General features: G+C 41.4%; 1 protein-coding gene across 1 annotated transcript in view; it reads right to left on the bottom strand.

The window, feature by feature from the left end:
• Positions 1–22,592, bottom strand: part of CHN2 (chimerin 2) — a 339,445-nt gene that overhangs the window by 166,277 nt on the left and 150,576 nt on the right. Inside the window, exon 2 of the mRNA XM_082633033.1 lies at positions 12,070–12,108. Within this exon, the coding sequence (XP_082489159.1) occupies positions 12,070–12,108 (39 nt within the window). The remainder of the gene's footprint in view (positions 1–12,069; positions 12,109–22,592) is intronic.

Raw genomic sequence — 22,592 nt, 5'->3', positions numbered from 1 at the left:
TGCTCCCCAGGAAACCCGAAGCAGATTGAGAAATCAAGAGCTCACTGAGAGGTCCAAGGCTGAGACCCGGGAGCTGTGAGAGCAGAGAAGAGACAGGGAAATCTCTCTGCAGCCTCGGAGGCAGCGGATTAAAGTTCCACGGTCCACTTGATGTGCCCTGTGTCTGTGGAGTGCATGAATGGACAGCGAATCATCCCACATTGAGGAGGTGGACTTTGAGGACAAGATTTAAGGCTTTTCCCCCTTTTCCTCTTTTTACAACGAATTATCCCAAATTAAGGAGGTGGACTTTGAGGGCAAGATTTTCAATTTTTCCCCCTGCTCTCTTTCTGTGAATGTGTATGTGTATGCTTCTGTGTGAGATTTCCTCTGCATAGCTTTGCTTCCACCATATGTCCCAGGGTTCTATCTGTCCGTTTTTTTTTCAATAATTACTTTTTAATTTTAATAACGCTACTATATTTTATGCTTTATTCTATTTTACTTTACCTGCTCTTTCTTTTTTTCCTACCTTCCCTTCCTCCCTCCCTCCGCCCCTCCTTTCCTTCTTTCTCTCTTTCTTTCCTTCCTCCCTCCCTCCCTCCTGTCTTTCTTTCCTTCCTCCCTCCCTTCCACCCTTCTTCCTTTCACTTTTTCTTTCCTTCCTCCCTCCCTCCCTCCTGTCTTTCTTTCTTTCTTTCCTTCCTCCCTCCCTCCCTTCTTCCATTCACTCTTCCTTTTTCTTTCCTTCCTCCCTCCCTCCCTCCTTTCTTTCTTTCTTTCCGTCCTTCTTCCCTCCCTCCCTTTCTTTCTTTCTTCCTTCCTTTCTTTCCTTCTTCCTTTCTTTCTCTCTCTCTTTCTTTCTTCTACTAATTCTTTCTTTCTACTTTTTCTCCCTTTTATTCTGAGCCAGGTAGATGAAAGGCTCTTGGTGCTGCAGCCAGGAGTCAGTGCTGTGCCTCTGAAGTGGGAGAGCCAACTTCAGGACACGGGTCCACAAGAGACCTCCCAACTCCACATAATATCAAGCGGCGAAAATCTCCCAGAGATCTCCATCTCAACACCAGCACCCAGCTTCACTCAACGACCAGCAAGCTACAGTGCTGGTCACCCTATGCCAAGCAACTAGCAAGGCAGGAACACAAACCCACCCATTAGCAGAGAGGCTGCCTAAAAACATAATAAGGCCACAGGCACCCCAAAACACACCACCAGACATGGACCTGTCCACCAGAAAGACAAGATCGAGCCTCAACCACCAGAACACAGGCACTAGTCCCCCCCACCAGGAAGCCTACATAACCTACTGAAACAACCTTAGACACTGGGGACAGACACCAAAAACAACGGGAACTACGAATCTGCAGCCTGCAAAAAGGAGACCCCAAACACAGTAAGATAAGCAAAATGAGACGACAGAAAAACACACAGCAGGTGAAGGAGCAAGATAAAAACCTACCAAACCTAACAAATGAAGAGGTAATAGGCAGTATACCTGAAAAAGGATTCAGAATAATGATAGTAAAGATGATCCAAGATTCTATTTCCAAGATCCAAAATCTTGGAAATAGAATAGACAAAATGCAAGAAACAGTTAACAAGGACCTAGAAGAACTAAAGATGAATCAAGCATCGATTAAAAACACAATAAATGAATTAAAAAATACTCTAGATGGGATCAATAGCAGAATAACTGAGGCAGAAGAACGGATAAGTGAGGTGGAAGATAAAATAGTGGAAATAACTGATGCAGAGCAAAATAAAGAAAAAAGAATGAAAAGAACAGAGGACAGTCTCAGAGACCTCTGGGACAACATTAAACGCACCAACATTCGAATTATAGGGGTTCCAGAAGAAGAAGAGAAAAAGAAAGGGACTGAGAAAATATTTGAAGAGATTATAGTTGAAAACTTCCCTAATATGGGAAAGGAAATAGTTAATCAAGTCCAGGAGGCACAGAGAGTCCCATACAGAATAAATCCAAGGAGAAATACGCCAAGACACATATTAATCAAACTGTCAAAAATTAAACACAAAGAAATCATATTAAAAGCAGCAAGGGAAAAAAAAAACAAATAACACACAAGGGAATCCCCATCAGGTTAACAGCTGATCTCTCAGCAGAAACTCTACAAGCCAGAAGGGAGTGGCAGGACATAATTAAAGTGATGAAGGAGAGAAACCTGCAACCAAGATTACTCTACCCAGCAAGGATCTCATTCAGATTTGATGGAGAAATTAAAACCTTTACAGACAAGCAAAAGCTGAGAGAGTTCAGCACCACCAAACCAGCTTTACAACAAATGCTAAAGGAACTTCTCTAGGCAAGAAACACAACAGAAGGAAAAGACCTACAATAACAAACCCAAAACAATTAAGAAAATGGGAATAGGAACATACATATCAATAATTACCTTAAATGTAAATAGACTAAATGCTCCCACCAAAAGACACAGATTGGCTGAATGGATACAAAAACAAGACCCATATATATGCTGTCTACAAGAGACTCACTTCAGACCTAGAGACACATACAGATTGAAAGTAAGGGGATGGAAAAAGATATTCCATGCAAATGGAAATCAAAAGAAAGCTGGAGTAGCAATTCTTATATCAGACAAAATAGACTTTAAAATAAAGACTATTAGAAGAGACAAAGAAGGACACTACATAATGATCAAGGGATCAATCCAAGAAGAAGATATAACAATTGTAAATATTTATGCACCCAAAATAGGAGCACCTCAATACATAAGGCAAATACTAACAGCCATAAAAGGGGAAATCAACAGTAACACACTCATAGTACGGGACTTTAACACCCCACTTTCACCAATGGACAGATCATCCAAAATGAAAATAAATAAGGAAACACAAGCTTTAAATGATACATTAAACAAGATGGACTTAATTGATATTTATAGGACATTCCATCCAAAAACAACAGAATACACATTTTTCTCAAGTGCTCATGGAACATTCTCCAGCATAGATCATATCTTGGGTCACAAATCAAGCCTTGGTAAATCTAAGAAAATTGAAATTGTATCAAGTATCTTTTGCGACCACAATGTCTATGAGACTAGACATCAATTACAGGAAAAGATCTGTAAAAAATACAAACACATGGAGGCTAAACAATACACTACTCAATAACGAAGTGATCACTGAAGAAATCAAAGAGGAAATTAAAAAATACCTAGAAACAAATGACAATGGAGACACGATGACCCAAAACCTATGGGACGCAGCAAAAGCAGTTCTAAGGGGGAAGTTTATAGCAATACAATCCCACCTTAAGAAACAGGAAACATCTCGAGTAAACAACCTGACACTGCACGTAAAGCAATTAGAGAAAGAAGAACAAAAACATCCCAAAGCTAGCAGAAGGAAAGAAATCATAAAGATCAGATCAGAAATAAATGAAAAAGAAATGAAGGAAATGATAGCAAAGATCAATAAAACTAAAAGCTGGTTCTTTGAGAAGATAAACAAAATTGATAAACCATTAGCCAGACTCATCAAGAAAAAAAGGGAGAAGACTCAAATCAATAGAATTAGAAATGAAAAAGAGAAGTAACAACTGACACTGCAGAAATACAAAAGATCATGAGAGATTACTACAAGGAACTCTATGCCAATAAAATGGACAACCTGGAAGAAATGGACAAATTCTTAGAAATGCACAACCTGACAAGACTGAATCACGAAGAAATAGAAAATATGAATAGACCAATCACAAGCACTGAAATTGAAACTGTGATTAAAAATCTTCCAACAAACAAAAGCCCAGGACCAGATGGCTTCACAGGCGAATTCTATCAAACATTTAGAGAAGAGCTAACACCCATCCTTTTCAAACTCTTCCAAACAATATCAGAGGAAGGAACACTCTCAAACTCATTCTACGAGGCCACCATCACCTTGATACCAAAACCAGGCAAGGATGTCACAAAGAAAGAAAACTACAGGCCAATATCACTGATGAACATAGATGCGAAAATCCTCAACAAAATACTAGCAAACAGAATCCAACAGCACATTAAAAGGATCATACACCAAGATCAAGTGGGGTTTATTCCAGGAATGCAAGGATTCTTCAATATACGCAAATCAATCAATGTGATACACCATATTAACAAATTGAAGGAGAAAAACCATATGATCATCTCAATAGATGCAGAGAAAGCTTTCGACAAAATTCAATACCCATTTATGATAAAAACCCTGCAGAAAGTAGGCATAGAGGGACTTTTCCTCAACATAATAAAGGCCATATATGACAAAACCGCAGCCAACATTTTCCTCAGTGGTGAAAAACTGAAACCATTTCCACTAAGATCAGGAACAAGACAAGGCTGTTCCTTCCACTCTCACCACTCTTATTCAACTTAGTTTTGGAAGTTTTAGCCACAGCAATCAGAGAAGAAAAGGAAATAAAAGAAATCCAAATTGGAAAAGAAGAAGTAAAGCTGTCACTGTTTGCAGATGACATGATACTATACATAGAGAATCCTAAAGATGCTACCAGAAAACTACTAGAGCTAATCAATGAATTTGGTAACGTAGCAGGATACAAAATTAATGCACAGAAATCTCTGGCATTCCCGTACACTAATGATGAAAAATCTGAAAGTGAAATCAAGAAAACACTCCCATTTACCATTGCAACAAAAAGAATAAAATATCTAGGAATAAACCTACCTAAGGAGACAAAAGACCTGTATGCAGAAAATTATAAGACACTGATGAAAGAAATTAAAGATGATACAAATAGATGGAGAGATATACCATGCTCCTGGATTGGAAGAATCAATATTGTGAAAATGACTCTAATACCCAAAGCAATCTACAGATTCAATGCAATCCCTATCAAACTACCACTGGCATTTTTCACAGAACTAGAACAAAAAATTTCAAAATTTGTTTGGAAAAACAAAAGACCCCAAATAGCCAAAGCAATCTTGAGAACGAAAAACGGAACTGGAGGAATCAGGCTCCCTGACTTCAGACTATACTACAAAGCTACAGTAATCAAGACAGTTTGTTACTGGCACTAAAACAGAAAGATCAATGGAACAGGATAGAAAGCCCAGAGATAAACCCACGCACATATGGTCAACTTATCTTTGATAAAGGAGGCAGGAATGTATAGTGGAGAAAGGACAGCCTCTTCAATAAGTGGTGCCAGGAAAACTGGACAGGGACATGTAAAAGTATGAGATTAGATCACTCCCTAACACCATACACAAAAAAAGCTCAAAATGGATTAAAGACCTAAATGTAAGGCCAGAAACTATCAAACTCTTAGAGGAAAACACAGGCAGAACACTCTATGACATAAATCACAGCAAGATCCTTTTGGACCCACCTCCTAGAGAAATGGAAATAAAAACAAAGATAAACACATGGGACCTAATGAAACTTCAAAGCTTTTGCACAGCAAAGGAAACCATAAAGAAGACCAAAAGACGACCCTCAGAATGGGAGAAAATGTTTGCAAATGAAGCAACTGACAAAGGATTAATCTCCAAAATTTATAAGCAGCTCATGCAGCTCAACAGCAAAAAAAACAAACAACCCAATCCAAAAATGGGCAGAAGGCTTAAATAAGCATTTCTCCAAAGAAGATATACAGACTGCCAACAAACACATGAAAGAATGCTCAACATCATTAATCATTAGAGAAATGCAAATCAAAACTACAATGAGATATCATCTCACACCAGTCAGAATGGCCATCATCCAAAAATCTAGAAACAATAAATGCTGGAGAGGGTGTGGAGAAAAGGGAACACTCTTGCACTGCTGGTGGGAATGTGAATTGGTACAGCCACTATGGAGAACAGTATGGAGGTTCCTTAAAAAACTAAAAATAGAACTACCATATGACCCAGCAATCCCACTACTAGGCATATACCCTGAGAAAACCATAATTCAAAAAGAGACATGTACCAAAATGTTCATTGCAGCTCTATTCACAATAGCCCGGAGATGGAAACAACCTAAGTGTCCATCATCGGATGAATGGATAAAGAAGATGTGGCACATATATACAATGGAATATTACTCAGCCATAAAAAGAAACGAAACTGAGCTATTTGTAATGAGGTGGGTGGACCTAGAGTCTGTCATACAGAGTGAAGTAACTCAGAAAGAGAAAGACAAATACCGTATGCTAACACATATATATGGAATTAAAAAAAAAAATGTCATGAAGAACCTAGGGGTAAAACGGGAATAAAGACACAGACCGGGGCCTCCCTGGTGGCGCAGTGGTTGAGAGTCCGCCTGCCGATGCAGGGGACACGGGTTCGTGCCCCGGTCTGGGAGGATCCCATATGCCGCAGAGCGGCTGGGCCCGTGAGCCATGGCCGCTGGGCCTGCGCATCCGGAGCCTGTGCTCCGCAACGGGAGAGGCCACAACAGTGAGAGGCCCGCATACCACAAAAAGGAAAAAAAAAAAAAAAAAAAAAGACACAGACCTACTTGAGAATGGACTTGAGGATATGGGGAGGGGGAAGGGTAAGCTGTGACAAAGCGAAAGAGAGGCATGGACATATATACACTACCAAACGTAAGGTAGATAGATAGTGGGAAGCAGCCGCAGAGCACAGGGAGATCAGCTCGGTGCTTTGTGACCGCCTGGAGGGGTGGGATGGGGAGGGTGGGAGGGAGGGAGATGCATGAGGGAAGGGATGTGGGAACAGATGTATATGTATGACTGATTCACTTTGTTATAAAGCAGAAACTAAAAAAAAAAAAAAAAAAAAAAGAATCCACCTGCCAATGCAGGGGACACAGGTTTGAGCCCTGGTCTGGGAAGGTTCCACATGCCACGGAGCAACTAAGCCCGTGTGCTGCAACTACTGAGCCTGCACTCTAGAGCCCGCGAGCCACAACTATGGAGCCCGCGTGCCACAACTACTGAAGCCTGTGCGCCTAGAGCCCGTACTCCACAAGGGAAGCCACCACAGTGCACCACAACGAAGAGTAGCCCCCACTCACCACAACTAGAGAAAGTCTGAACACAGCAACGAAGACCCAAAGCAGCCAAAAACAAAAATAAATAAATAAATATTTTTAAAATGACTAAAAAAAAAAAAAAGAGCTCACTGAGAGGGTGTTTTATTTTTTTCTTCAGTAAGAAAACTCGGCTCATCCTCTGGTAACACAATCAACCCACTCCCCATGGAGGCCGAGTGAAAGCCCTGGCCTGGGTGATGCTAAGCCCAGTCCAAACCCGTCAGCTCCTAAAAGACCCTGCAGGGATGTCCTCTAACAGCCACTTATCACTTAAGAGGGCATGTGGATTCAGGAGCTGAACCTGGCCACTTGGATGTGACACTGACCCAGGACCACCCCGCTCACTGCCCATGTCTTCCCAGTGTTCATGGGAAAAAAACTCACGGGTGTGAGTTAGAAATAGCAGGGGCTTTCAATGGCCTCTTGGCTCAGCCCCACTTCCAGGCAACTGTGTGCAGGCCTTGTCTTGCTAACAGAATGTCCAGTCTTACTGGGGATGGAGTTCTCCTCTTGTCCCATGGCACAGTGAAAAGCCTGAGGATGAGGCTGTGTAGACTTGAACCAGGGGGTCTCAGACCTAAGTGTGTATAAGAAGCACCTGTGGGGTGTGATAAATTGCAGATCCCCCCACTCTTCCGATTCAGAAATCTGGCGTCAGGCTGAGGTTATTAATAATAATATCTATTAATAAATAATATTTATTAATAATAATAGTTATTATAACTATTCTCCCCAGGTGACTCTGATGCAGGGGGCCTATGGATCAGAATTCTGAGGTTCTAAACTCCTCTTTAGAAAAACAGGCACAAGCTGTGACTGCCTGACCTGCTGCCCAGGAGATTCTCTGGGGAGAGATGTTGGCCACAGCATCTGCTGCTTAATTGGCACTTGGCCTCTTAAACAATAAAATCTTTCAGAGTATACCCATGGTGGTTGGCTTTTAAACTCATCTGCTTAGTTCATAGTTCTGGCTTAAAGTTTAGAATGTGGCTTTACTTTATGTTTAAAGTAAACTTGAAAATAGCTTTTTTTAAAGAATTGAAACCAAATACTTCTCAGTGATTTCACCAATGTTTTGGGGTTTGGTCTTGAGTATTAAGGACTAGATGTAGATATATGATACTGTGGGACAAGATTATTCTTGCCAAATAATCAGCTCAGGAAGTGATAGCATTAGCTTCTAAGAAGGAAAGGGGAGCAGGAAAGGCAGGAACTTAAGGGACTTCACGTGGCATCATTGTTCTTTGAGTCAAGATGGAGTCTTATCCATCCTTGCGGTCCCACAGCTCAAAGCACACTGCCTGGTCTAAGGCAAAGACTTAATATGCATTTGTTGAATGAATGAATGAATGAATGAATGAATAAATTAATAAGCAATCTACTTTATAGAAAATATTTAGAGAGCTGATTTCTAAGGTTCCTTATTCTTCTAAATTTCTAAATCAGACATTCATTGGTTGCCTTCTAGGCATCCATTTCCATCTTCCCCATTTTAACGGTACTCCAAAGTTTCCAGTCACTCCTATGTAATCCCTCCTGAGTTCCAGTGGTGAGCCCTGATGGGTTTAGGGCAGTTAGTCTATCTCAACTCTCTGACCACAGTGATGGAGTTAGGGTTGGGAACCCATGTCAAATAGGGCTGAGACTCAATTCTAAGACTTTTGCTTGCAGTAGACTGTCCTTCTGCCTGTCGCTCTTAAATGTGGATGTGGTAGCCCTGATGCTATTGGTAGCTCTCTGGGGGTTACAAGAGAAAAGCCTACTAACAGTGGAGACAAACCTAGGAAAGCAGAGCCAAGAAAGGAAGAGGTACACATTGGGTTCTAGTAATGTCGTTTGAGTTGCTGGACCAAGTCATGCCTGAAGCCAGTGCCTCTAGACTTTTTGCTTATGTCAATCATTGCGCTTGAGAGGAATATTCTGTTACTTGCACCTAAGAGCATTGCAATTAGCATTAAAATTTAAAAACAGCTTCTTAAAGTGGATCATTATGAGGCAGACTAATTTTCTTTTAGGAATAACGTTATAATTGGGACTAAAGCTTCATAATAAGAATCTGATATCAAATAAGTCAATATTAACAGCCAACAATAGGTGGTGGGTGAAAGCAAAGACATACCTATATACTCCTATAATCATCGTAAATAATCAGTTTTCAAACCAAGCCCTATAATATGGCAAAAATGAACTGCATCTGGTAAATGTATGAGAAATTTCAAAGTACCGAGTAAATGCCAGAGCTAGAAAATTAAGTGTGTGATGGGAAAGTATGGATTCCATAGATGATACGTTAAGGAGTTTGACAGCAACATGTAAAATTAATCTCTGAAAGGATGGTTTGTGAGTATTTCAAAGAGAAACAACTTGGTGATTCCTGAGGTTCAGAATGGGTTTACCAACAGGTTATTTAAAACCAAACAAATTTCATATTCTGAAAGGTTTGTTGGATTTTCAGATAAGGAAAATGCTATTGTTTTAACATACTTGGATATTAACATGTATCTCATGAAGTTCTTCAAACCCCTCAGATTTCTTCTTATTTATCCTTCAAGACCCACATGCAAATTTAACCTCTTTTATAAAGTCTTCTCTAATCCCAGGAGGTAGAAGAGCAGTATGTTGTTGCTTCAGTCCACTTGCATGTTAATTGGTTACATCTGTCTCCCTTTCTAGACTGTAAACTGGAGGAAAGTATGGGCCACATTTTAGCTACTGTTGATTCCTAAAGCTTATCCTAATGCTTATAATGTATGTCTGCTGAAAGACCAAATGAGTAGATGATCAACTTGGGAATAAGAGGGAGTAGCGTGAGCTTGGTAATGATATTGTTAGATGAGTTTATAATAGTCCAACACCCTAACTCAAAGAATTAATGGACTCAGGACAACCAAAAGAGAGTGCTTTCTCAGTAGTACCCTGTGGATCTTCGATCAACCTGTTTTTGATGCTGTGAATGGCCCTGCTGTTGGCATACTCCCTTCAGTTGTAGAGTTCTGCATCACTAGAGACCCTCAAATACTGCCTGGATGACTATTAGTTGAGTGTAATAAAGGGGAACTTCATATATGTCATTAGGTTTGTATTAAATGGCCTCAACTATCCCTTCTGCATCTAAAGTTTTATGATCCTAGAGCAAATTAAACACACGCGCACACACAACTTGCTTAAATCAAAAACTCAAACTTAAAACCAACATACTCTGGTAAAATTGATATTGGAACATGTAATTAACAACACCTTTTCTGGCTTCCTTAGGACGTAAAGGTGCTTTTAAGAGATACACTGGGTGGCCTAAGGTCTCTTAGCAAAAAGCGAAGTGTATTTGAGCCAGTGCCATCTTCTCGCTTCAGTAAACCTCTCTGCGGTGGCATTCACTCAACAAATATTTATTGCGTAGTTAACGTACACAAGGCTGTGTGTAAGGCAGTGTGCAAGGAACAGTGAGCCACGGGACCCCCAATACCTCTCACTACAGATATTTTGTTGATTTACTGTCAGAGCGCTTCACACTCCATTAGGAAACAAACAAACAAAAACATCCAATTACTTAGTCATTAGCATTGCCTTTTAAAATAGAAGATCAGAATGCATAACATTAGATTGGAAGGGCCCTTAGAGACCCAGCACAACCCCTTTATTTCACAGATGGAAGAACAGACTCATGTAATAAAGAATGAGGTGCCTCTTTATATGCTGACATAGGAAGATAAAAACAAGGTATTTGTGAAGTGAAGCAAGCAAGTTGAAGGACACCGGGTACAGTATAAACCCATTTTTACAAAAGGGAACAACAACAAACTATTAGGCATGTGTATTTTAAACACTTGGAAAGATATGCTTTCCAAAATTGACAGGGTCAGTGATTGGAAAAGAGGAGTGGAATATGGGGTGAGAGCTGGTATGTGGCCTATGGGAAGTTTTTGCTCTCAGCTTTATGTATTTCTCTAACGTTTGTCTTTTATGTAGCTTTATATTGCTTTTGTAACAAATACATACATACACAGGTATATGCGTGTGTGTGTGTGTGTGTGTATGTACATACTTATCTATATACTTATGTATACAATTTTAAGTAGAAAGAAAAGAAGATTGGCAACTTGCAGGCTGTGAGTCTGGCTTGCTTCTGGGTTCCACTCTGAATGCCACTCCAAGGTTTCTCATAAAACCTCTGCCAAGTTACTGAAGCCCTCTGAGCTGTGGTTTCTTTGTATGTGAAACAGGGATAAGAGTGGTACTGGTCGCTTAGGGCTGTGGTGCGATTTGCGACTTCAGGCACAGAGCTAGCATGGTGGCTGGCACACTGCAGGTCTCAACAGGCAGTAGAAACAAGGGCAACATCAATAATGATAGAAATAATGATTCTTATTATTGCTGTCTAGAAGCAGAGCCTGAATGAGAGCCTGTTCCCCTGGCTCTCAGCACAGTGGGCTCCCCACACCACACTCCTCCCCTCTGTCACTGGAGAATGACTTGGTGAGGTGGATGATACTAAGGAAAGAGAAAACCAGCTTGAGGTGATGACAAGTGCCCACCTTCATGAGGGGAGATGGATTGATGATCGATGATCAGATAATGATCTCTGTTTCTAAGGAGTCACCCTTAGTGACCAAATATTATCCATTGCTATCTGTTAATTTTTCTGTGGTAAACGTCATTTGATATTACAGCTTTAAGATGAATAGCCAAGAACATAATTCATGGAAGTCAACACACGTACCCTTGCTGACCAACTGTGAGGAAGGAAGGAAGAGGAAAGGAAGGATGGAAAGAAGGGAGAAAGGAAGACAAGGAAAGTCCCAAAGAAAGGTAGAGAGTCAGAACGTCCACCTTTTTCTTCCCTAAGCATTTCCCTAAGCGGGTCACAGGCAGCTGGCTCTCCGAGGTCCTGGCCAGGGGACAGGGCTCTTCCAGTTCTCTCTGACCAATATCTCTCCTTAGCAGAGAGAGATTTGGGTTTGCAGTGCTGTGATGCGAGAGTTTGTGTGCACTAAATCAACAGCAAAAATTGTTCAAAAGGCAGGCCGGCTAAAGACTTCTGAGGAGATTCTGATTTTAGATACTCACAGTAGGATTTCCATATTGGAGGCTGGTATTCTTCAGCATCTAGAATAAAAAGAAAGAAATCAATCCGTCAGCTTGAACATCAAACTGTCAACTTGTGTCTTCTCTGGAGGAACAACTGTCTGTCAGCGGTACTTGCCTTCTGGTCCCAGGGGCCTCTCAGCTCATGTACGGGACAGTTCCAGGCATGAGGGGGTAAGTGTATATGGCAACCCTTGTGGATCCAACACCACTTTCTTCATGTCGCTTACCATGACAGAATCAATTGCTTAACCATTTTCATAGAGCCCAGTAAATCAAAAAAGATTTTTAAAGCAATTAACTTGATTGTACCCTCCCGTAATCCTTTCAAACAGTATTTACTGGGCCTCCCTGGTGGCGCAGTGGTTGAGAGTCCGCCTGCCGATGCAGGGGATACGGGTTCGTGCCCCGGTCTGGGAGGATCCCATATGCCGCGGAGCGGCTGGGCCCGTGAGCCATGGCAGCTGGGCCTGCGCATCCGGAGCCTGTGCTCCGCAACGGGAGAGGCCACAACAGTGAGAGGCCCGCATACCGCAAAAAGAAAAAAAAAAAAAAAAAAAAAAAAAAAAAAAAAACCAGTATTTACTTAACTTGGCATAATAAACATATAATTTATCTCACAGATTCCAGTCAGACCTTTAGCCCATTTATTAAGACTTGAGGGCAAGACACAAAGTGGCAAGTCTGTAATATTAAATCTGTTGAAGTGGTACAACTCAACCAACTGAACTCCTAGGTCTGACAGCTGAGACACTGATGATTCAATTGGAATCGCATTATGTCCTTGAATTTACTCCAGTGTGGGACTTAGGAAATTTCCAGAAAACCTCTCAGCAATCAGTGTCAGAGTGAAAGAGTTACAACAAAATGGAGAGGACGCAATTGTTATTCATCAATCTAGAAAGCAGACAATGGAGAAAATCTGCTTGTTCAGTCAACTCAACAATCCCAGTGCTGACAGCTGAATTTATAATTTTGACGGAGTTATTAGAGTCCTCCTGAGCTCATAGCTAAGGTCTTGGTAAAACATACTCTAGCTTAAACAGCCAGAGGGAAAAATCCTTTTCCCCGACTCATAGAATGTTAAGCTGGGGAAGCTTCACGAGTTGTGTAATTCAGTGCTTTTTGATAAGGAAGCTCTGTTTTTGTCATCCTGCCCGCCTATGGCGTCCCACACCCATCCTGATGCTGCTCTGGTCCTTGCATTACTGTCACATACTACTTTCATGCAAAGGAACAGAAATTTTCTAACCTCATGCAGTAAGACGGTTTGAGAATTTTTCCCCTCCTGAGAAACAAATATACTTACTATAAATAAAAAGTAACTCAAGGGCCTCCCTGGTGGCGCAGTGGTTGAGAGTCCGCCTGCCGATGCAGGGGATACGGGTTCGTGCCCCGGTCTGGGAGGATCCCATATGCCGCGGAGCGGCTGGGCCCGTGAGCCATGGCCGCTGAGCCTGCGCGTCCGGAGCCTGTGCTCCGCAACGGGAGAGGCCACAACAGTGAGAGGCCCGCGTACGGAAAAAAAAAAAAAAAAAAGTAACTCAAGAGTGGTGAACTTCCCCAAATCCTACTCAATTACAGTTATGTAGCTTAAATTAAGTTCTTTCACAATTCATACTTGCTTTCTGGGGCCCATCCTATCACAGAGGCAACTAAACACCTCCTAAGATAGTTTCATACAAATGCATCTGGATTCTTAGGCTTGCATTGTCACGAACCTACCTATGGATAATCAGCCACATAGGCACACACACAAATACAGTGTATTAATAATGGTTTATGTTGTTATTCAAACCTAGTTTGCTAAATAAAAGTGAAGCTCTTAATACTTTTGTCAAAGTAGACAATGTAATAGTGAGCTTTTAACCTAAAGAAGCAATTAATTTCATCTTATATGTGACACAGACCAATTTTAATGGGTTAAGATGAGCGTTTGTTTATAATAACATTCAAATAAAATAAATCATGTTGCCGAGTTTACAACAAAATTCTAGAACCATCCATACAATACCACCTCACCAGAAAAACCAGGTCCTGAATGTTAAAATATGGATGACACCTTCAAAAATATTTTTCAAATATAAAGATCAATACACACACACACACACACACACACACACACACACACACACAGACTGCATGGAAGTATGAATCCCTGAGATGTCATCTATCCAAAGCTGTCTTGTTATTTTGGATGAGATTTACTCTATAAGGTAAGTACAACCCCCAGACCAAGAAGTTGTCAAGAATATTCAGAACCTAGAGTGCAGCTTTCTACATAGTCAGGGAAGTCCCCCCACCCCCAAAAATAAATAGTCTCCTTAATGCAGGTTTTCAAACATAGCTCAGATGCTCAACTTGGATTTCCTAAGGTCTTCTTACCTAAAGTCAGAAGTTTGGATTAGATGGCCTCTCACTGTTCATCTCAGTCTTGCTCTGTGAAAAACCTAGAATTTTTATTCATCTGAAATGCTGGCTCCTAACCTTTAAACTTTCATTTAGGCTTCCCTGCACATAAACACCTTATCCCTTTCTGGTTGGCAATGTCACATAGAGGTGAAGAAAGCCATCCACAGAGACGGGAGATCACAATGCTCCCTTGCTTAAAATCCTCCAATGTCTCCCATCTGCACTTGGAATAAAATACAAACATGACACTGTGGCCTCCAAGGCCCTGTGTCCTCTGGTTCCTGCCCTCCTCTTCACTCCATTGCAGGCACTTCCCCCCTTTTCATGTATCATCCAACCATACTGGCCTTCTCTCTCTGCCTAGAACAAGCCAAGTTCTTCTGAGCCCCTGGCCTTTGCTCCTGTGGACCCTCCATGTAAGAACTCTCCTCCAATAGAGCTTTGCATGGCTGACTTGCTCTGTCATGCAGGGCTCAGCTCAAATGTCACCTCCCGTGGGCCACCCCTGCCAATCCTGTGTAAAGCAGCCTTCCCCCAACCCCACTCACTCTCCTTCACAGCACTTATTACCATCTGAAATTATTTATTGATTTGTTGGCTTGTTATTACTGGGCTCATCCCACTATTAGTCAAACTCCATACAAGCAGAAATTTTGCCTCGTTCACTTAGGTCTCATCGGCCCTTAAAAGGGTGCCTGACATAACAGACATTCAAACAGCATGTATTAAATAAATGAACAAACTCTCAGGGTTCATATCTTACCTCTGAAAACTATTGGCTGAATAACTTGAAGCATGTTACTCAACTTCTTTTAAGAGCCTCTCAAAACTTATCTTTATAAAACAGAAAAATAAATGTACCGACCTCATAACCGACCTCTTAGGGTTATTGTGTCAATTAAATGAGATAATATATATAAAGTTCTTGGGACTGGGCCTGGCAAACAGCAAGTTCTCCATGAAGCCCCACTAATGTTGTCATTGTGCTGTTGTCACTGTTATATCACCTGGTCCTGGTTCTTCCCAGGTGAGCTCAGGCTCTTGTCTTCTCTCGCTTGGCCACAGCCAGTGATTATCTCCATTCTTGCCCCCAGACCTGGAGCCTGTAACTAAGTTCCACTGCTGTTGTCATGGAAGGTTTTTCTTTCTCATAAATGCATTCAAAGTGAGAGGCCATTTGTCACGCTTCAGTGGAACAACTATAACTACCTTGGTCTTAGGGATTTGTTTCACGAGCCACTAAAGCGCACTGTCAGGAGGCCTTGGCCAAGAGACAAGGCACAAAACATTTTTAATGTGTTGACACGAACTTTAGCTGCGTCCAACACGGCCCTGCCAACATCACATTTGTCCCAGTTTCACACAGTAGTTTTTAAAAATCTGCTTTACTCTTGGATAGCCTGACACCGTATCTTTTTTTTAAACATGGAATAGGTTTTCTAGATCATTTAGTTCACCTTCCTCATTTAGCAAATGAGGAACATGAAATGAGAATGATGAAGTGGCTTTCTCAAGGTCAAAAAACAAGCGGGAGGCAGAGGTGGGATCAGAGCAGGGAGCTCTGCCCTCCAGCCTCTGACACACTGTCATCCTTACCAGGCAGTCCATCCTACTTTACAGAGACTAACACCAGGAAAAAAGCTATATAACAGATTTGTTACTGCAATTCTTGTGACGCTCGGAAGAAAAAATAAAATAGAGAAAAGAAAGAAAATCAGTCGTATGAGGCAAGCAATAATAAATATCATATGATACCACTTATATGTGGAATCTAATAAAATGATACAAGTGAGCTTATTTACAAAACAGAAACATACTCATAGACTTAGAAAACAAACTTAGTGTTACCAAAGGGGAAAGGTCGGGGGGGGGGATAAATTAGGAGGCTGGGATTAACATATATACACTACTGTATATAAAATAGATAAACAACAAGGACCTACTGTATAGCACAGGGAACTGTACTCAATACTTTGTAATAAACTATATGGGAGAAGAATCTGGAAAAGAATAGATATATGTATATGTATAACTAAATCACTTTGCTGTACACCTGAAACTAACACAACACTGTAAATCAACTATACTCCAATATAAAGTAAAAATTAAAAAAAAAACTGACATCAAGTCAAATGGTGGGACAGTATTCCACTAATACACATACCCCATCTAATAGTTAAAGTCCAGGAGATATAAGATACAGGAAGTGCTGACAACAAAAGGCATTAATGCTTTGGGGAAGGGTATTATTTTGTTAAACATTTTAGAGAAATGGGTATAAGGCAGAAGGAAGGAGGAGGAAGTAGAACAGGAGAAGCTCCATGTTCTAAGGAAAAAACTACCATTGAACCCAGATGGACAGTGATACATTATTTGAAAGGAACAATGAATTATAAAGGTCAAAGAGGCTTAGAAAATAAATTGCTTAATGTTGACTAATATGTATCCAAACTTTAAAAAATGTGTAAACTTTTTGACTCAGCAATTCTATTCATGGGAATTCAGCCTAAAGCAGTAATTGAACATGTGTACAAAGATGACTGTTTGAACAAAGTGTTCATTGCTGCTTTGTGTATAACAGTGAATCTAACAGCCCAGAAAGAAGGGAAGGGTTAAATAAATTACCATCTACTATAGCCATGAAAATGATGGCATGGGTCAGAGCTCTGTGGTCCAGAGCACGGCCTCTAGAGCTAGACTATCTAGGTTCAAAACCTAGCTCTGTCACTTACTAGCTGTGTTACCTCAGGCAAGTTATCTCCCCTCTCTGTGCTTCAGTTTTTCAATTTACAAAATGGGAGTAATATTACTACCCAACATACAGCATGTTTTGAAGATAGGATGGGTTGTCTAGCATGTAGTAAACTCTATCTTTGTTGTTATTCTTATCTTTCCTTAATGGCATAGGAAAATATTCATGCTACATTATGCACAAAACAAATCAGGTTATAAAACAATTTAACAAATATGATCCCATTTTAAGGAAGAGATAAATATTCATATACATAGAAATGATCTACAAGGCTATAAACCCAATTATTAACATTTGCTAATCTTGATAGTGAAAACATAGGCAATTTCTAGTTTTCTCTTGTTTTGCTCAGCTGCATTTCCTAATTTTCTGTTCATATTGCTTGTATAAAAATTAACATGGGGCTTCTCTGGTGGCACAGTGGTTGAGAGTCCGCCTGCCGATGCAGGGGACACGGGTTCGTGCCCCAGTCCGGGAGGATCCCACATGCCGCGGAGCGGCTGGGCCCGTGAGCCATGGCCGCTGAGCCTGCGTGTCCGGAGCCTGTGCTCCACAACGGGAGAGGCCACAACAGTGAGAAGCCCGCGTACCGCAAAAACAAAACAAAACAAAACAAACAAAAAAAATTTAACATGAATGAGGAATAAATTCATGGGAGCACTAGGTGGTTTCTCTTTTTGAACATGCTGTCTAAATAAATCACCACCTTGAAAATAAAGCAGAAGTAAAAAGACCCAATAAAAAATAATTCCTATAATGACACATGCAGCATGCACAGTATTAGTCCAGAAGAACTAAGGGTGAAGTCAAAAGAAAAGAGACCAGGGCTTCTGCAGTAAAAAGCCAAGCCCAATTCCCTTGGCCCTCTTAAAAATTCTGTGAAATAAATATTAATGAGCAATTCTAAGCAGGCTGGGAAGCAGGTATCTCTGCTCACTGAAGAGGGAGGGAAAAGGGGAAAAAAGATTTAGATGCTTACAAAAATAGGTAATAAAACCACACAAATGAAATAATCTATAAAGACTGGAACATGAAACAAAAAGAAAAGAAAAAAGAAAGAGAAGCTGGTTTGAGGGGCCTGGAGGTACAGGTGAAAAAAGGGGAGTTCGGGGGAGAATGGATACATGTATATGTATGGCTGAGTCGCTTTGCTGTGCACCTGAAACTATCACAACATTGTTAATCGGCTATACCTCAATATAAAATAAAAAGTTAAAAAAAACCCTTAGAAATAATTTTGAGAAAACCTTACGTGCTGAAGTAGTTAAACCCTGAAAGGATAGTGCTACCATTCTGAACTGTTGGGGAGGATGAGGAATTCTGGGATCAGCATACGGAAAGCTCTTCCATGTGTGAGGCCCAAGGAGAGGGAGACGGGCGATAGAGAGCATGGGTCATAAAAAGTCATCTTTCTAGATCAAGAGCACGACAAAAATAATTTTTAATATGTCTGTTAAAATACACAGCATGTTGCAAAGCAGAAAAATCCCAACAATTAAAAAATGTATATTTTAGAAAGCTCCTAACCTCAGAAAAAAGCACCATAAATAGACATATGCGAATCCTTCCAGATTTTGTCTTGTAAAAGGCTAGAATAAAAATTTATAGGGGCTTCCCTGGTGGCGCAGTGGTTGGGAGTCTGCCTGACGATGCAGGGGACATGGGTTCATGCCTCGGTCCGGGAAGATCCCATGTGCCGTGGAGCGGCTGTGCCCAGGAGCCATGGCTGCTGAGCCTGCGCGTCCGGAGCCTGTGCTCCGCAACGGTAGAGGCCGCAACAGTGAGAGGCCCGTGTACAGCAAAAAAAAAAAAAAAAAAAAAAAAAAATTTATAAAAATGGTCTCATATCATATATAGTGTCCTGTAATTTGCTTTTGAACTTAATGATATTTCTTAGGCATTTTTTCCATGTCAGTACATATAGATCTGTGGCTTCCTTTTTTAAAACTGTGGGTTGGTTTTCCACTATATCTGTGTACCAGCATACCAAAATGCATTTAATTCACTTATGTAAAACATTTCCAGTTGATGGACATTTAAGTTATTTTCAATATTTTGAAACAATGCTTCAATGATAGGCTATACACGTAGTTTATATTCTGGGTTAGTTGAACTGCTGGGTGATGGGTGTATTTCTGATTTTCAAAGCTATTGTGAAAATGGCCTTCAAAAAGATGTTATCAGTTGGAACTCTCAATCATGTGTGAAAGAATGCTCATTTCCCCACACCCTCACCAAACACTGGAGGTTATCAATATACATTTTAATTTTTGATGCCTTTTATACTCAATTAGAAGATATATACAAATGAACCTAAGTACATTTGTGTGGAAGCAAACGGCTGCACAGAACGCTCTTGGGAATGAACCTGTGGAAACATATGGCCAAGGAGTAAGGCAAAAACACGCTAATCCTCCAAGTTTTGGTGGCTGCAGCTGGAAGGCTATATTCTTCCAAGCATTTTTAGCTCCAGAAATATGTTGATTTGATGGAATCACCTGAGGAGCAAGTGTAAAGGAATTCGGGGACTGATTAATGAAGAAAAATTAGAGAACACCATGTGCTACACTTGGGCAAGTGACAACCAGAGAGGAAATACCTGTAAACATCAAGGAGAGCCAGATTCCTTTGCTTGGCTCAGTGGAGGATGACTAGACTCACAGAAAAACACATGCAGGGGCTTTGGAAAATGAGAGGAGTGAAAGATTCACCAATTTTGAGAATGACCTACCAAGGAAATTGGAGATGACCCACCCTTAAGAATATTTCAAGCAAAGCTGCGTATACGTATACTGCATCAGGAGGATGATTTGGGAAATAGAGGGTGGAAGGGTTGGGTCCCTCCCTCTGCCATCCCCTCTCCCAGAAGAGCCAGGTCTCTGCTGTCGCTTTTGATTTACTGATGCACACATTTGCAAACGGGCTGCAGTTCATGGGCTTTTTCCAGGGAAGTTGGGTGGAAACAGGTTTTTCAATCAGCCACGGACAGCTTCACAATGAGATGTCAGTTTGGAATTTGTTGGGCTCAATGGGCAGAGAATGGGTTGGGATCCAAATGAAAGCAGACAACGACAGCCCAAGGAGTATGCTATGTTTGTGTACATGCCACAACGTATCCTCAACACACACACACACGATGCCCAGGCTTGGGTCTTCGGAAGCGTGTGAGGGGCCAGAGTGCGCAGCCTGCGGCTATGGTCTTGTCAGGCCATTCCAGCCCAACAGTGCCATGCCTGAGCAGTGAGATGACCTGGAGATCATCCTACCTACCGTGAGACATTGAGATGTCAAGGCTATTATGTAGCTTTCTTTCTGTCACACAGGCTAAGGTATACAGAAATGTGTTCTAACACTTGTCACCTGTCCAGGCCCCTGGCATTCCCCTGAGAAATAAGACATCCAGGTATTCTCTTTGGAAACTGCTGCTTGGGTAAGGATTGAAGCCCTGGTGTGCATCTGACTGTCGCTCTCATTTCAGGGATTTTTTGTAACTGATTTAGTCCTAATTGCAGAGAATAGTTAGTAAGACATATTCCAGAAATTACTGCTGGGTCCACAGGCTGGGCCCCAAGGCCAAGGCTAAACTGAGATTTTCTAAAGATGATGAAGCCAACCATCGAGGGCCTTGGGCTGGAGTCTGTGGTCACTAGAGGGCACTGAGGCCACACGGAGCTTCTGTCTGGGCCATGTATTCTGTCTGTAGAGGCATGATGAGTTTCTCCTGTTCAACAGGTATTTATTGAATAAACACAGCGAGGCAGGCCCTGGGAACGCCTCAGTGAACAAGGCAAGTAGGGTTTCAAGCTCTGCGTGATCTGGCCCCTGGCCACCTCTCCCTGGTCATCTCATTTGTCTCCTCTCTTGCCTGCTATACCTCAGCTACTCTGGCCTTTCTTTCTTTTTTTTTTTTTTCCATTTTTATTGAAGTATAGTTGATTTACAATGTTGTGTTCATTACTGCCATACAGCAAAGTGATTCAATTATACATATATATATATATACATTTTTTAAAAAACATTCTTTTCCACTATGGTTTATCATAAAATATTGAATATAGTTCTCTGTGCTGTATAGTAGAACCTTGTTGTTTCAGCCTTAGAGATGTTACACGGTCTTAGAGATGTTACAGTCTCTTCCCTCTGATTTATACATGGTTGGCTTCATTATCATTTGGATCTCAGCTTAAATGTTTTGGCTCCCCAGAGACATCTTCCTGTACCATTCAAACTAAAGCTGTGTCTTGGATACCTTTTTAAATTCTCTGCAGAGCCTTTTCACTATTTGATTTTTTTTCTTTTTTTACTATGTGCTTGTGTATTTCTTTGTTTGTATTTTGAGACAAAAATATAGTCCAGGCTAGACAGCACTTATGAGAGCAAGAACCTCATTTATCTTGTTCTCTGAAGTCTGGGTCACCCTTAGCTTATCGAGTACCTCTGATGAATTTTAAAAGGTACCCCTTTCAGGCAGGTGCATGGCTTGGTCACTGGACAGCACCTGTGTGTAAAGAATATGCTTCCTGTGGTAGACACAGCCCTGCGTCAGGGCACAGGCCTGGTGAGGGGAGTCCAGACTGGGTTCAGCCCTAACGCATCCCCTCAGCTGGGCACTAACAGCATGACTGGAATGGCCCTGACTCTTGTATTCAGGAGGTAGTAGCTTCTCAATAAAGAGTTGGTTAAGTGAAAGGCAGATTTGTTGCCTTCCTGTTGAGGGATACAAACAAAGAAGGAGGCAATCCAATAGCAAGAGGATATATAAAGGAGTATCTAGCAGAACTTCCTAACCTTCAGAAGGCTGAATGGGGCCTGGGCCAGTTACATCTGGCCTCGAGCAGCTCTGTGCAGGGCTCCTTCAAGAATTGTCCCAGAAAAGTGGAGTCTAACAGCAAGACCTAGGGTCCCCAAAGACTGAGAGAATCATAAGTAACTTCAGTACCATTGCACATTAAGCCTAGTCAAGGAGGTACACTATCACCTGGATAGCTACTTACAACAGCCCACGGCAAGGAATGCCTTTGTGAACAAATGGGCTCATGGATGACTAGTAGACCAAGGTGTGGCCTGTCAGGACGAAAGGCAAGACAGAACTTGGTGCTGAGAGCTAGAAGTGGTTCAGCCTGCTGGCTGAAACAGAGAGACCATGGTGTGTATGGGGGGGACGGGTGTGTGCATGTGTATGTGTAGGCTTCAGAATGGCTAGGAATGAAATTAGAGAGGCACACAGGGGTTAGATAATGAAGGGCTTTTAAAACCATGCTAAGGGCTTACCTTTGTTCTAGAAGGAAGGGGAAATATGCAGAAGGAGGATACAGCATCCAGTTTGCATTTTAGAAAGATC

This window comes from Mesoplodon mirus (genome assembly GCF_964341445.2).
Source record: "Mesoplodon mirus genome assembly, chromosome: 9".
Lineage (NCBI taxonomy): Eukaryota > Metazoa > Chordata > Mammalia > Artiodactyla > Ziphiidae > Mesoplodon > Mesoplodon mirus.
Note: the sequence above shows the minus strand (reverse complement) of the source record. Positions and strands in the feature narration are given on the sequence as shown.